The sequence below is a fragment of the Parasteatoda tepidariorum genome, chromosome X1, assembly GCF_043381705.1.
Source record: "Parasteatoda tepidariorum isolate YZ-2023 chromosome X1, CAS_Ptep_4.0, whole genome shotgun sequence".
Lineage (NCBI taxonomy): Eukaryota > Metazoa > Arthropoda > Arachnida > Araneae > Theridiidae > Parasteatoda > Parasteatoda tepidariorum.
Genome location: NC_092214.1, coordinates 65,163,917 through 65,181,119, shown reverse-complemented (window position 1 = coordinate 65,181,119; position 17,203 = coordinate 65,163,917). Strand labels below are relative to the sequence as shown.

Genomic DNA, 17,203 nt, shown 5'->3' with positions numbered 1-17,203 from the left:
GGAATAGTATTGGGAATTATTTTAGTGTGATGTAGTTAAGCTATCTGCTCTTTACATATCTGTTCAAATTGTGGTATAAAACTTAATGTAACTACTCTCATTATTTTTTTGATATTTATTTTCAATCGATATTTACTCCAACACCAACTGCTGAAAATCTATCTTTGCACAGGTATGATATAACAAACCCTCAAAGCTTACTCTTATTTTACATGTGTCCAAAAATTATATTAGCTCTACCTTAAAACTTTTTTTATTTTGTTTTGAATAGCAACGGATTACTATTAAAGGATTAATATCTACGAAACTCTTTGCAAATGAAATTTATTTATTATATTTTTATTTGTTTTATTTTTATTTGCTATATTTTTATTTATTGTGACTGACTGAATTATTAACTGCAGCTGTTTGATAAAACGCGAATTTAAGTTTAAACAAAATAAAAATTTTAAAAGAAAATTTTATGCTTGAATTGTACTTATTCTTCAGTAAGAAAAGGAAAATCTATATTTTCTTTCTCCTCCTTCTCAAATAAAAATCTAATTTGACTTAATTATTAATATTCGTGTTTTTTTATCTATATAGTGTTTAATATATATTTATAATTCAAGCTTACACCTCCACTGGAATATTCCTTTATTTTTTTCTTTATTAAAGAGTACACAGATTTAAACTTTATTTTCTAAAATATTTTTAAAAATACGTATTCTACAAAATCAACAGTGGCGTCCTCTATTAATGAAATGAAAAATGTAAGTTTATGATTTTGATTGTGTACAGTTTTATAAAAAGTTTAAATACTAATTCTTCTGTTCCGCTGTAGTTTAACAAAGTTCGGAATTAAATTTATTGATAAAAACACAAACTTATGAAAATTATTAATAAAAGACAAAATCGAAATAAATTTACTTTGTGTTATTTTTTGCATCGATTTCTCTTTTAAACTTCTTTCAGGACAAAATATGATTATAAATATCATTACCAATGGCTGATTTATCATATGGCCTCAGAAGCTCCCACATTTATGGGAGTCTGCTAAATGCTATAACTACTTTTGTGCTATGTGTGTTTTTCCTAAGGAATTGTCTATTAAAATCAGGAGTTAACAAAAAGTGATGTAAATATAAGCTTAAATTTCCTAACATATATATAAGTACTTGCATTACATATATTTGGAAAGCATTTTGTATATAAACAGCATGCAAATTTAATTTAAAGTTACGACCATTGCAGAGTTGGACTGGGAGTTTCGGCCCAAGGGGGGCACTTGAATTAGGGGCCCCTTGAAAGAATGAAATGTCCTCAATTTTTAGGAAATTTTAAAAAAAGCTTAATTGATATCTCTTAGTAACTTGATTTGCAAAAATTATAAGATAATTCAATGATAAGATATGTTTTTAATGGGCTAAATATTTTATATTTAATTTTAAAGCACGTACTTTTTAGTCCACATAGTTTATTTTAGAATTTATTGTAAAAAAAAAACATTTTAAAAAATTAGTTTTCTTAGACCTTAATTTAATTATTATCAATAAAATATTTGACAGGAAACTAGTTTGTTCTGTTTCTAAAAATATATTTTATTTTTTCTCTGCTCTAGACTGCGAGCGGCGAACGTCGTATAAACTAGTGTAATCCAAGAAATTTCTTAGCACGTTTTGCTTTTACTCAATCAATATTGAAATTCCGGAAACATAAATGTTTGTCACAAATATTCCACTGAGATGTGCATTTCAACTTTTAAGAACTAATATGTGAAAACAATTTTTAAAAAAACTATAGACAATCAAACGAATGATCTTCCGCATCAGCAAAAAGTATTGAAAGGCATACATTGTTATGAGATATTACTTATTTCCTTATTTCGAGATGTTACAGAAATTAACAAAACACTTTTTCACAGTTTTAGATGAAACAGCTTAAAAACTGTTTACAACTCAAATGCAACTTTTAACTGCACCGGAGTCTTAATTATTTTAACAATAATACATCTTTGAGCCCAGAAAAAAGAAAATAAATCTGTGGAACCAAAAAAAATGTTGAGACCTTTCTTGAGTCCTTTTTCCATTCAAGTTTGACTTAAAAGTTTTTGAAATTAGATCTGATCAGTTAAACAATTTCCAGGGGGTCCTGAATTCCGAGAAAAGAGACAATTGCTCAATTTCCTTTTTTTTCTTCTTTCCCTTCCTCTTTAAAAAAGGCGTTTATTACCTTGACGTTGGCCAAAACGAACAAATGAAAAAAGATTTAAATAGGAAGAACTATAAAATATTTTATTGCTTAGATTTTTACCAATTTAACTAAAGATTATAAAATCTGTTAACTTTAAAATTTGTTTTTTAAAAAATACATCGGAGCAGGGGGATCATCCAACTTGTGCTGTGCTCACGCCAATGAATTACGCAAAATTAGCTGTGAATGAAGTAATTTTTTTTCCAAGGAGTTTAAGCTCATCAATTTTTCTTAAATTAGTCTTGATAAATGCTGCATAAATTTTATATATTTAACTTTTTTTCTGTTTAATATTAAAATATAAAGCGGAAATTAATAATAGCCATCAAAATGTTAAACAGAAATAAATATTATTGCCACAATATCTTTCCCAGAGTATCATTTTGAGTAGAAGTATTTTTCATTCGACCTGTTTTAGGGAGGGGGTGACTTTAAATATCCCCTTGGTTTCATACATTTTAAAGGAAGGTTCATACAACCAAAACTTGTTAGCTCAGAATTTAAAATACACATTATAATGCCGCATTATTAAGTATGTCTTTGTTTCATAATTCTTTATTGCAAAGTTTAAGTATCATTTTAGGTAGAATTGTTTCTTCTTAAATTTTTAGGAAAGGCGGAGTTAATTTTTAAAGGCCTCTTGGTTTCAAACATTTTGTTGGTGGAGCCTGGTTTTTAAGACCAGAGGTTTGTTACTCAGAATTTAATGCACAATATGCCACAATATTAATGTATATCTATGTTTCACAATTCATCATTGCGAAGATGAAGTATAATTTTGAGTAGAAGTATCGTTACCTTTCTTTTTTTCCTATTTTTAGTGAGAGGCTGATTTGGTCCCTTAATCTCAAAATTTTGTAGGTAGGGCCCGGTTTGCACTCTCAAAAGTTTGTAAACTCAGAATTTTATGCACATTCATTAAGTTGAAGATGCAGCTTCCTTAATTCTTTAAATTGTGTTGCACTTACGTATTCATTAAATAAAATTCTAAATAAATATTTTATTCATAGTGCTAAGAATAAAACAAATTACAAGAAAGCATGTTTTAAAACCATATTGATTTTTGTAAAATGCTTTTTTTTTTCTCTTTCAAAAGGGCATGGAGTCAGAGCGCCGAACCTTTAAGGAATGCCCCCCACTTTGGCTAGGCCCATGGGGTGATCACCTTTTTAGGTCTATGGCCAGTCTGACCCTTAACCCACCCCCCCCCCCCNCTGACCCTTAACCCCCCCCCCCCAACAGAACCCGCATTTCTAAATTGTAAAAATACTCATTACTTGTAAAAATACTCTTGCTTGATTACTTGTAAAAATACTCATAAATAATAATCCTAAAATAAGATAGCTTATCTTGATTACGATAGTAATCGTAAAGTATGATAAAATTTTTGCAACTTAGTCCTCATGAGGATTGCCTTCTATTCCAAATATTTTTTTCCTTTTGAGTTAGACTTAGTTTATAACACCGTTGAAACAGTTTGACGTTATGCATTTTTTGTCTGGCATAGTAAAATCTATTCAAGCCCGCCTAAATTTCTGTATATATTTCAATAAAAAATACTTCAGTTTCTTTATAAAGTATTTTTCAATAAAAAATACTTTTGTTTCATTAAAAATAATGTGCCAATAGGTGTACATTTAGCTGAAAATATTTTTAGCAGTAAAGAAATTTAAAACTTAATTCAAAAGCAAATACTTCTTACTTATATTTTAACCCCATAACACTGAAATAATTTTTATTATTTACTTTATTGATAATTTGAACTTTTAATTTAATATTGATTTGGCATCTATTTGATTTTCGACCTAACTTAGTATAACCTGGTAAATATATATAAATATTTTTAGTCTTTATAAAAGTTTTTAAACTAATCGATATAAATCTTGTAAAAAGAAAACATTTACGATATTTGTGGTATATAAAAATCCTATTAAAATTCTTATTAAATCCTTTCCTTTTATTTATTCATTTAAAAAAAAGTGATTTTAAGAAAAATTCACAAAATAAAAAGAATCCTCGCTGTCTTAAAAACAGAATATTGGGGCATTTTCAGATAGATAATCAAGATTCCATAGAAATTTTCAGATTGAGCATTCATTCTGGACCAAGAGAAATAATAGTTGAAAAAAATAAGGAGAACAAAGTGTTAATCTGAACATTTAAAAAAATTTCGGGCATTTTATAAATTTTTGGGCTTCTCAAATTTTAGAATGTAATTTCTTAACAGAGTATTTAAACCTACCAAATTTAATGATCAGGTATGATTCATCAAATCAGATTTTGCACACACCCTTTTTGAATTATTTATAATCACATGTTTTTGTTACTGCTTTTTTCACCCTTATTCTGAAGAAATGCTCTTGAATGAATTTCCCTCATATGAATTGACAAAATGAAGTTGAATCCAGCAATGAAACTGGTTTGCCTTGGAGCAAACTGGTTTCTGCCATCTTTAATTACATAAATTTGATTATTTAGGCAAAGAAGGGTGGTAACTAGGATTCTACTGTATGTTTCATATAATAAATTAGACAACATGAGAGCATATTAAATGCATTTTTATTTTATTGATTGATCATTCACACATGTATCAAAAATAGCCAATGAGGTACACATAATTTTACACTCAAGGCTATTTTATGGAATTCATGTAGAAAATACAAAAATTCCTTTTACAAAAATAATAACCAGAGTGTGATAATATACAGAAACTGTACAGAATTTTTGCATAAAAACATAACAGAACTGGCAAAGTGCAATGAAAATTCTACATGCATGAAAATACAAAAGGGAAGGTTTCACAAGCAAATCTGGAATGTTTATAAAGCATTCACTCAACAGGGGTAAATTTCATTTTGAGAAATAACATACTAAAAAGTATTCTCACTCTAATGAAATAACCAGACAGATAAAATAACAATTAGTCGGATACTTTTTTTTTCATTCATACATAAACTCACTAGTAGTTTTAATTTTGTAAACTTTAATATATTTAGAAAATAATCATTTGAATCACATGACTTAGTACTTAAGCAATTATACAAAATTGCTTCTTATATAAATTTTGATAATTAACGAGCTGTTCAGGCCATATCCCTTCTATCCTAGAAAAATGCACATAAAGTAAAAGAAAAGAAAAATTTACACTAAAACAAAACACATCATTTTAAAGCATGTTCATATAAAAAAAATAAAAATAACATAAAACTAAATATTTTATCAAACAGATAACCTAAATTATAAATAATACTTTGGTAAAAAATAAAACAATTTATAAGACTTTAAAAGCACATAAAAACAATGATATGCAATGTTTAAATATATAATATTTATATGTATATATTAATTTACTAAAATTGAAATATCATTGTTTTGTTTCATTTTTTTATTCTTTTTACATTACATTTTATTGCACAATTTAAAATGAATTTATACATAAAATATGACTAAAAGAAAGGGAAGAAAATAAATAAAAACTCTAAAAGAAATTCTAAACAATGTTTTTTTCCATCTCATAACTAAGTGAATGATTCCTTTTTTTTAATTATTAACAACAATTAATGAATTCATTGAAATTAGAATAAAAAAAGAAAGTTTTAAAATCATTTTTGTACATTGGTTATCAAAATTATTTACTTTAATTGAATTAAGATTATTAGTTTGTTATAAGGCCATTTGACTCATTTTAATACTTCTATTATCAATTCTATGAGAAATATAAACAAAATTATTCTTTATATTAAAAATGTAGATATTACAGCATAACCGAATCACCCGATTTGGTAGGGAGATTTTTTCTAATTAAAGTGATAAAAAAATTTATACTTTAATACATAGTTTTATCTCAGTTTAACAAAGTTGATTTATAATGATTTTGACCACCACTACACATGAAGAATTTAAATAAATAAAAAATTTCTAGTAATATTCTTTAAGAAATGTAATATGTTTGCAAAGTTAAAATAATTCCTGCTCACAATTGTAAATGCAGTTGTTATATCACTACCACTACAAAGAATATTAAACAGGAAGCGCAAAAAACGACAGCTATGTTACAGAAGTACCCTTTACAAATAAATGGCAAAAAAATTCATTTCCTAGAAGGTTAATTAAAAAGGATTATCAGGTCTGCTGAAAAGAACTGATAGCAAATGTTAACTCTCAACACTTTTTTTTCAAAAATGAATTGCAAAATACACTTTTGAACTATTTTCTGCTGAATGACACAAGATATGTTACTTAAGAGCAGAGTTGTAACTATTAATCTTTACAGTTAACTCCTAATTATCCATGAAAAGAAGTGGCACAATCAGCTAAATACTATGTTGTGCCTTTATATAATTAATTATTCCAAAACACCTCTATATTCAAAGTATTTGGTGGCTTAAAAACATTTTATAAATGAAAATATATATAGATAGATAAAAGAAAGCAATGTGGATATCCATCAAGATATCACAAAAAAAATCTTGCTTATTAAATATGGTGGAACAGAATCTCCTAGACAATATTTCATGGATAAAACTTTACACTGACAAAATCCTAATAGTGTTAAAAATCTTAATTATAGAAGCATTTCATTCAAAGATTTGTTCTAAACACAACATGAAGATAATCTGTCAGTCAATAATCAGGAGTTTACTGTATTTCAAATGCAAAGAAAAATTTGTTATTAAAAAGTGTAGTATGACACATTGCTTATAAACACTACAATGTGGTTGCAATTCTGAAAATCTGAATTCTTCCTGAAATTTAGGTAAAAATTAAAATAGGCATTTGAAATGTTAAAACATTTTTACCTTATCATTTAGTGGTCACTAGATGTTATATAGAAAGTGAATAAACAAGTTACGCTTAAAAAAATTTAAGTGCTCACAGTGCTTTGTCTGTTCTTGTTTAGTTTTAAAAAAAACCTTATGATACATATTAAACTGCCAGATAGCATTAATAAAAGTAATCAGAAAACACTAATTTATAAATCAGCTCTATTTTTTTTAAAAAAAAAAAACAATAAAAGCTACATTATAAAAATAAAAAAGCATGCAATGAAAGAAGAAATTTATTTAAGCAGTAATATCCTAAAAATTAAATTTCAAACAGTTACACTAATAAGTTACACAATATTCATTGACAATAATATTGTTTGCATTAAAATCATGATATAGAATTAAGGTGAATGGTGGGTTTACTTTAACAAAAATGCATCATAACATTTACAAGATCTAAGGTGAATTTAAAACTAAGTTTCAAATAAATAAAAAAAGTAATAATCAAAGCAAATTTAAATGCATGTAATTTTGCATAAGAGAAAGTTTATAAATATTCAAATAAAATTAACTAAAAATATTTCATTATGATTTATTAAATGCAAAAAAAAAATTTAAAAGTTTAAAGATACATTTGGCACAAGCTTAAAAGAAAAAAAAGGAAAAAGGATCTTAAATAAAAAATATCATGCTTTCCTAATAATTAAGTACAAAAAGAAATTTTTTTTTTTGCCTCATTGACATCTAATTTTTATCGATTCATAATTTACATTACAGAAAAAGAAACATTTTTAAGTGCAGAACATAGCACCAGGGATTTTATTTATAAGAATAATGATTTATTATTTTTCAATTCTGATTGAATGACATTTTTAATTCAAATTTTTGAACAGAAATTTTGAATTACTATGCACAATTTGTTTAAAATTTCAATAATGGGTTAAAAAGCTTTTCTTTAACAGACCGTTTATTCAGTAAAGAAAGTGAAAGAAGTTTTAGAAGATTTTTACAGAAAGAAAGAGAGAACCGTAAGAAAACATGTCACTAAATTAGAAGTGCAAAATCTTTATTTCCTTAGAAAAAGCAATGGAGTAAAAAAAAAAAAATAAATGAATTTTAATGAATAATTCAAATAAAAATAGATTCAATATTTCTCTAATATATCTTTCCTGTATATACTATTCCATTATCATAAAGACAAAAGTAAATTGACACTTAATCACACATTCTTTTTTAAAAAAAAGAAAAAAAACTTTCCAGAATAGATTTAAATATCCTACTCTAATTTTGGAAGTGTTAACAATTTTTGTGATAATTTTAAATAAAGATTTATAAATAAAACCTTCAATATTCTATCCTTTTAAATATTGTTTGCAAAAAAATAATTGAACTATCAATCATAAATTTAGAAAAGAAAATTCTACATTTTTACTCGACGAAAAACAGTTTACTGACATGGAAGATATTCCAGATATGAATAAATAACAAAGATACAAATGAAATAAACATATATTCTCAAGAATTAATTAACTTTTGATTGCGCCTTCTGAGAATGACAGAAATTCAGCATGCAACAATAAAATTGAAACCACATTCATATATGCCGAAAAATACAGAATAACATCCTTTACAATATTTATCTCTGTTACAATTTTAATTGTTTTTATTTTTTAATTCTATTTACAATGTTTTAATATAAGTATCACAAGTTTGAAGGAGATGAAATACCTAGCTTTACAAATGAGCTGTGAATATCTCAACACACACATACGAAAAAGTTTAAAATAAAAATATTTAAAATTTCAATATGTTCTCATTATCAATACTAGAACAGTATTAAATTCGTTGAAGCTTAAGTTAAAAACTCAGACTTATAACCTTTCACGGGTAATAAAAAAAGTAAGATAACAATGTTGCTTTTGAAAAAAAAACACAGTAAAAGAAACGTCTAGATCTAGAAATAACACAAGATAAAAAAAGGGGTTAATGAGGGCAGAATGCACATAAAATAATGCTTTCAAAAAATACTTTTGTTTCATGGCTGACTTACTTTTATGCACTTTGAAAATATGTGTTTATGTAAGGAAAAAAATTAGGAGTTAAGTGTTGAGTGTAACCATACAACCTCTAGTCTACATATCACTTTACCATATAAATCAATCTAAATCTTTGTATGATATGGATATATTTTACAAGTGATTGGTTTGTTTTTTATACATCACAAAATAATTGCAGAAAGAGAAAATGCTGTAAATGAGGTAACAAAAGTTACATGGTGATGAAATGTAAGTTCTCATTCATTTGCCCTTTATCATGTGTTAATACTAAAAAAAAATTACTAAGAATTATATTCAGTACATATTTGCACCATATTATTGGGACAAAAAAAAGGAGGAAATTTGGTAAAGACATAAACGAAAAATTAACTTTGAGTATTGTACCAAGATAGTGTTAATGCTTCATATTAAATATTGTACACTTGGAAGCTTTGCTTAAAATATATCAAAGAGTTTTTTAATATACTTCTACCACCTTTTAATCTACCACATGCAGCCCCACTATAAATTATTTTTACTTTAACCTGGGTTTGAGATATTGGGTCGATAAAATGAGTACCAAGCATGCTTGGGGACTATACACTGAAGATTCCAAATTTAACAGATCACCCAATTAGAATATCTGCTTCTGCACCCCAGAGCCAAAGTCAAGAAAACTGGAATGAAAACAGAAAGCTGGCCTTAGCCTTTCATGGGCTGTAGTGAAACTGAGTTTATTCAAGTTTGAGAAAAAATTATTTTATGTAAAGGTATCATATAAGCAATTCAAAAATTTTTTAACTCTCCAGAATTAGTCCTGATTTTATACGAAGTTGAAACTGATGACCTTTCTGTAAGATTAAGTACAATTCTCTTATGTTACTTGATAAGAAAGTAGAAAGATTAATTTTGACTTAATGTTGACTAATTTTTAAAATTGCCTTTAAAAATTAGTCAACTAAAACCCAGTGTGCTGATAAGGCATTGTTTATCCCCATTGCTATAGCATTTTAAGTCTAGATTAATAATCATTAATTTGTATCCAGGCTGAACATCCAGTTAACCAACCCAAAAAATCTTGATACTAGTTTCATATAATCCTCATGGTTGAATGACTCATTGCTCTCTTACTCATTCAAGATTTCAGTCTTGGTAAGTAACTGAACTCTTGAGAATTAATTTTATGTATGGGTAAACAGACAAAATTTTTTAATAAGGTTCTTAGTGATAAAATTTTATTCTAAGCATAGTTTTCAGATTATTTTGCACAGAAATTATTTATATATTTCAAGCAAAGGTTCTTGTATATTGAATTAATATAGACAATCAGACTATTATCAAAATAATATATAACTAAAATTAGAAATTTGTTTTGGAAAAAAAAATTTTTTTTTTAACTACTGACTTAATTACTAATCAAATAAATAAAGTTATCATGTTTCATATGTAATTCAGCTAAAACACAGCAAGTTTTGTAATTGCATTAATATTATAACATAACAATAAGTATGTCAATGCAATGATGAGTATTTTAAAATACATTAATTTACAATTAACAGCAACAATTTTAGTCTATTCAACTTTTGGTTTAAATATTTTAATTATTAAATTTATTTTTTTCATCAATAATATAGATACCTATTATGGATTTTTCTGCTCATAATGAGAAATTTGATAATGAGACTAATGTTGTATATGGTTTAAGAGATAAAAAAGAAAAAGAGATCTAATTATTTGGAACAATAGTTAAAATACTTAAAATGTTTCTGAGTCAATTAAAATAATAACAAAATGGTCTTTAAAACGAAGGAAATTAATACTTCAGAAAAGAATAGTGCTACTTTACAAAGATATGAAAGAACTTTTAATGTTGGCATTTAATTAACAAGGAAATAAACTCTACTTTTTTTTTTTTAAACCAACTTGATCATGATTAAAAAGAAATCATCAAAGAGCCCAACAACTTCACATATAGCTGAAAAATAAAACATAACATGTAGAAGTATAATTTAAGATCTCAAAGCAAAACATTAGATTCTTTATATAAATATGAGAAAAACACTAAAATGAATTAAAAATTAAATGGGATATTAACATAGGAACTTTGGCTGTGTGGTTATATTTCACAGTATTAGTACTGAATATTTTTCTCAACTTGTACAATCAGTTTTAATGGATACAATAACTCAGTCACAGAAAATTAACAACTGCAATTACTAAAGATTACTGGCTTAAATTAGGTGACTGTTTTTTCTCCTCCTGGCTTGCAGGTTGAGAGCTTGTGGATGGGGCTGTAACAGGGGGGCGTTCTGTTGAAGGTGCACCAGATGATGGAGGACCTGACCAAGTTGTTGATGGAGGAGGCCCCACGGTAGTACTTGGAGCAGAAGTTATAGGATTTGTGGCAAAATCTTCACTTTCTTCTAAACCATTTGCTGCCGCCGCAGCAGCGGCAGAGGCATCATATTGAGTGTTTTCTAGTCTTGTAATGAGCCTCTCATCTTCATCACCAAATTCACCTCCCATTAATGATGGCTCCCCGACAACCATAACATCCTGAAATATAAGTATTACAATTTATGCATTTAAAATAATGGCTAACAATCTGATTTTATGCTTTCAATGTCAAATTTTTGAAACGAGGGCATGCAATATTAATTTTAATTGTGTGTCGCAATGCCTGGCAAATTCTTTACAATTTATATACAAGGTAAAATAAATAATAAAAATTCATCTTGTTCTTCTAGATTGAAATCTAATAACTTAATGATTGCTACTACTATGTTGATGAGTCATACATAAATCAGGAGAGAAAAAAGATTAATAAAATAAAGTATGTTTTAAAATTTACCTGAGAAGCAAGAGTAAAGTTTGGAGGACCGGGTGATATATTCTTCTTCTTTGCACCAATGTTAGCTCCACCACTATTAGCAGCAGAAGATTTTCGTTTACGTCTTTTACTAGGAGGGCGTTGGGTTTCTAGAAATTAATAAATAACACATTTATTCAACAAGCCTTTAAATACAATTTTAAATACATTAAGATTCTGAATAATTTTTTTACTAACTCAATTTATCCCTTTATATCAAGACCTTATATATATATGAAAAATTTTAATTAAAAAAAATTTTTTTTTCAGAAAGTTATGAGCTTTTAAATTGTGTTTTTAATTTCTCAGTCTGGTAAGTTAAGTAACATAAAAAGGAGTAGATTCGTTTTTCACCTTAAAGGTACTCAATTTCACAAACTTTAAATCACTAACTAAAAAATTCCTAGCAAAGGTAACTTATTTTTAGTTGTTTGAAAATGGTATTTTGTTATATTAGTAATACAAATGTAAAATTTTTTAAAAATTTAAAACTACATATTTTGACAGAAACAATAGCATGTGGTGCTTTACTTTGGTTGTGACTAACCACATATGAAGAGAGCAGGCGACCCGCTACCATCCCTTAAACATTACAGAAAGTTACCAATATGTTGGAGTAGTTATGGTCGTGATCATCATCAAAATTTAGAAGATGTTTGATGGGTTTTCTGAAAGGTACCTTGACTTCTTTGTGGTATAAAGTTCCCCTTTGTTGGTGTTCCAAAGGAGCTTTCGGTTCAAAATTTATTTCTGTGATTGATAACTTAGTGGTCTAGCTGAGGAATAACTTGAAGCTAAAAAAATTTAGAAGATATACTAGTTAGCCAAATCTCTAGTCTTGAATCTTGTACAGCTTGTTTGGAATGCTCTTCCCTTCCAGAGCTAAGAACTTGCTTTAATGGGGTTGCCTAAGATTTTACAGGCTATCTCATAAATGCCTATCTGCAATATTGTCCATATTGCAGATGCTTTTAATCATATTGCTCATTTTGAAATGATATATTGTTTCTATAACTTTCTTAACTGCCTTGAAAGTATTTAATTTTGGTATCTAGTTCAACAGGTAGATTTTGTGTAAGCTTAGTGTGTGCTCGAACAAGAAAATTGTTACCATTCAGGAATCAATTATACAACCCAATTTCAGACAGAGGCAACGAAATCCTTTGGCTTATTCTGAGAAAATTCCGAATTCTTAATAAAATTAATCACTTTGATGTGAATGGCAGTAGTAGTTGTATCAAATCTTTCAATTCAGATTCTTCAATCCATGATAAGCATTTTTTCTAACTCTGGAAACATGGGTCTACTGCTATGTAACAGTCTTTACGGTTTGGGAACCTGCTCTAAGTTGGTACTTTTTTTTCCTAAGCAGATCAGAAAAGGGCTAATTGATTACCTAACACCCCTGACAGCTAATTGACTCTTCTGTCTTCCCATTGAAGACAGGCACTCCTCTGCTGAAATGCTTATGGAGAAAAGAGGAGGTAAAAAAAACACACACACGTTTATTTCCTTGTGTAGCATGCTCTATCTTTTTACTTTGGTTTATATACACATATTGAATTGTCTGTGAGTTTCCAAATAAAAAGCATACTCTTTACCTTACACACTGATGAGGTTATAGGAATTATAGAGTAATTATTTTATGGTAAACATTTTTTGAAAATATAAACCTTTATTTATGCTCACACTCAAAAAAGTTTTAAAGAAAAAAATATTTCTTTCAAATACATTAAGTATTTATATTGATAAAGGTAAGGTATGGATAAACAACCTTTTTCAGTGAAGGGCCACTTGTACAGCAGGTTAACTAATTAAGGGCCGCACATGTATTTAATTAAATATTACTATACTTGCTGTCTAAACATTAATGTTCTAAAAGGTAACTTTTTTTTATCAGTAAACTGAGTAGTATACAGGGTCTTTATAATTAAAGTTCCATTTTGAAATGGCTATAAAAATAAAACTACCCGACCAAATGTCATCAAACTTGGTAAATGTCTATAAAAGGTCATGGGATTTTAGTTCCTGCAAAAAAAAGTCAGAAATTCACCACTAGCGGAGAATAGCGCTGTATGCAATAGTGTTAAACAAATGTGAAATATGCAAATTTGTTTTACACGTCATGCAACTTTGCAGTTATAAAAGTGAGGCGCCTTGTCTGAGCTGTCAGTGTTCTGAGTCGACAATGTCTGTTACCATGCAAGACCTTGCTTTGCTCGTGAAATGTTACTATGAATGAGGCAGCAATGAACGGAGGGCCTTACAAAAGTTCCGTACTGTAATAGGAAAATGCCTAGGTCCAATGACACCGCAAGGTTTACGGCAAATTTACGGTAAAACCCGTGTAACACATTTGTTTAACACTATTGCATACAGCGCCATTCTCCGCTAATGGTAAATTTTTGAACTTTTTTTTTTGTTTTGTTGCGGGAACTAAAATCCCATGACCTCTTATAGACATTTACCAAGTTTGATGACATTTGGTCGGGTAGTTTTATTTTTATAGCCATTTCAAAGTGGAACTTTAATTATAAAGACCCTGTATTTGTAAAATATGCAAATATAAGGTGCTTGCAAATTTATCTTTTGACAAACGAAATTTGAAGCATTGAAACAAGATTACATTATATTGAACCACAAGTTTTCATACTTCTGTTAATTTATTTATTTTTTAAAAATTATATTTAAGCAATTTCGTCATTTTTACGCCTTTAGTTCTAAGAATGAAATTTTTTTTTCTGTTTCTCCATTTTTATTATAGCTTACAGCATTTTAACAGAACATTTCAGATAGCCTAATCGTTTGCTATCACTTTTTTGATGTACACTAGCATTACACCGGTAATATACAAAAATGTGAAAGTCCTGTTTTAGGAACTAAAAACATATTTTTTTGCTGTTTTTTTTAATTAACTTTTCTTTCATTAGCATGATACAGTATTTTTTAAAGAGCGTTTACAAACTTTATTTTATAGCAAATTTTTTCTAAAAATACGGCAAGTTTCATTTAAAAAATCAAGTTTTCTGTTTCTCTCTAGCTTATTCTTTTAAAAAAATCTAGCTTAAAATCTTATCTAAAAATCTTATAATAATGCATCAATTTTTTAGAACGTTTCTGTTAGCGTCAGTAATGCACAGTTTAAAATCCGCCTCTCATCATTTTTAAAACTGTGGGAATGCATAGAAATAATTGCAAAATAATAATAATAGCAAGGAAATCTGCACAAATCAAGTGCCTAAAAAATTATTATTTAAATAAACGATTGGAAATTTGAAAGTCTAACAATAAATATCGTAATAAAAATATGGCAATTTCAAAATCATGTTGAAAAGCAGAAATAACTGCTAAAAAAATTATTTAGATTTACAACCAAATCAACAAAAAATGTGTTTTAAAGGCAAGATCCAACTTAGAGAATCATAACATCATATTAAGGTTTCCAAAACTATATGAAAATACGATGTTTTTACAGCCGCAAAATAACTCGAAATCGTGCAATTTGAAACAAGTGCCGTAATATCAACTTGGAGAAGCACAGAAATTTTTTATTAGATTTACGAAAAAATCGGTACAAAGAAAGCACAGTGAAAAGCGACTATTTAAATGTGTGATTCAACTTGAAGAGTCATAATATTATCGCATCAAAACTTTGCAAAGTACGGTGTTATAACTGCCGAATAACAATTGAGGATTTTACAATGAAATTGGCAGAAATAAATTGCTTCAAAAAGTGATTAATCGGATACGCGATTGATAACTCATGAGTCAGAATATCGTATTAAACATACCAGGATTTTAAAAACTATACTAAGTAGTTGTAACTGCCGAAAGATCGAGCAAAACTTCATTTGGATTTATGATTGAATCAAAAATAAAGCGTGTCAAAAAATTATTTCTGAAATGTGAAAATCATGTATTGTAATATTGAATTAAAAGTATTGGGTTTCTTTAAACCATGTGGAATTCCTTACAATAACCGCTGAAAAAGCTATCGAGAAATAATATGGAATCTGTAAAAATAGATTGTGTAATATTCTCATTGTTTGCTTTTTTTTAAATTTTTGGAGAAAGAATTCACTGTGTTATAAAGCTTTCCGCACATGAGCAGACAGCGGGCTGCAGGTTTTGCATCCCTAATGTCCCTAATCCTTTAATGGGTATACAGCATGAGAAATCTCATTCTGATAGTACAATATGGCAAATGATTCTAATAAACAAAGGGAATATGTTAAGTTACATAACAGTCATGCAAATTATGAAGTAAGATAGTGCTACCAGACCTACACAAGATAATACTTAATAATGCAAAGTTATTATTTATTATTACATGACAAAATGAATGAAAAATTTAGTTCATAAAGAAATGGCTGATTTATCAAGTCATAGGCAATAAAATGCACCCAAAAATTATTATGGAAAAGTTAGGGTATGTTATAACTGAAGATACATTACAATCTTATACTTTTGAGCTTACAAAACCTGATAGAATTATGCCTGGAAAAACAAACTACCTGGTGGAGCCACCATACGCTGCCACTTTTGGAACAAAGTAGTTTTGAGACAATCCCTTGGACTTAAAGCATATGCTTTATGTCTTGACATAAGCTCTTGCATTGGCTCTAAGATAACACATAACTGTAAGAAAAATAAAATTAGGCAAGGCACACCATAAAAACATGTACAGTCAGGGCTGGATTAACCTATAGGCACGTGCCTAGGGCCTACGAAAAATTTGTTGACAAAAATAATTTAGCTTTAAAAACAACAAGTGTATTTTGCACAAAATTATGAAGATAAATATAATATTTTTCGGTAATAAATTATTTTGCAGAATCTTATGATCTAATATATTACTTTTACGCGATTTTTGGATTCAACAAAATCTTGTATTAGCTGTCGAATTCCAAGACTACGCAAAATGTCATATTCAATATACATAAGTGTGAGCGATGCTAAACGATCATTGTTGAACGCAAATAATTTTTTATCAATTTTAATCTGGAGAAAGATCTTTCTCCTTCTGCATTTGATCCAAGAATCGACAAATATATTCTTAATGCAATGTGAATGTTAGGAAAAATATTCACAAATTTATCTTTAACATTGTTATCGATATCTAGTGCAATATCGGCAGTATATTGGTATTGCAGATAAAGTTTAATAAACAAATTTGTAAATTAAAATCCATATTAATAAAAATATGCAAGAAAATTTTAGCATATATTTTGAAAAGAGGGGAGGAGTGGGGGAAGGAGGGGAGGGCCCAAAAACGGCTATGCCTAGGGCCCACGAAAGGT

The 17,203-nt window shown here is 28.0% G+C and overlaps 1 protein-coding gene and 1 long non-coding RNA gene across 5 annotated transcripts in view; one reads left to right on the top strand and one right to left on the bottom strand.

The window, feature by feature from the left end:
• LOC122269268 (uncharacterized) overlaps positions 1–11,441 on the top strand; it is a 76,785-nt gene extending 65,344 nt beyond the window's left edge. Inside the window, exon 3 of the long non-coding RNA XR_006225089.2 lies at positions 11,305–11,441. This is a non-coding gene — a long non-coding RNA (uncharacterized lncRNA). The remainder of the gene's footprint in view (positions 1–11,304) is intronic.
• The window catches only part of LOC107451513 (LIM domain-binding protein 2), a 207,347-nt gene continuing 194,918 nt past the window's right edge, over positions 4,775–17,203 (bottom strand). For all 4 annotated transcript variants that reach the window (XM_043041484.2, XM_043041483.2, XM_043041486.2 and 1 more), the window contains 3 exons: positions 16,418–16,541; positions 11,886–12,013; positions 4,775–11,590 (listed from right to left, as the gene is read on the bottom strand). In XM_043041484.2, the coding sequence (XP_042897418.1) occupies positions 11,258–11,590; positions 11,886–12,013; positions 16,418–16,541 (585 nt within the window). In that variant the 3' untranslated portion in view covers positions 4,775–11,257. The remainder of the gene's footprint in view (positions 11,591–11,885; positions 12,014–16,417; positions 16,542–17,203) is intronic.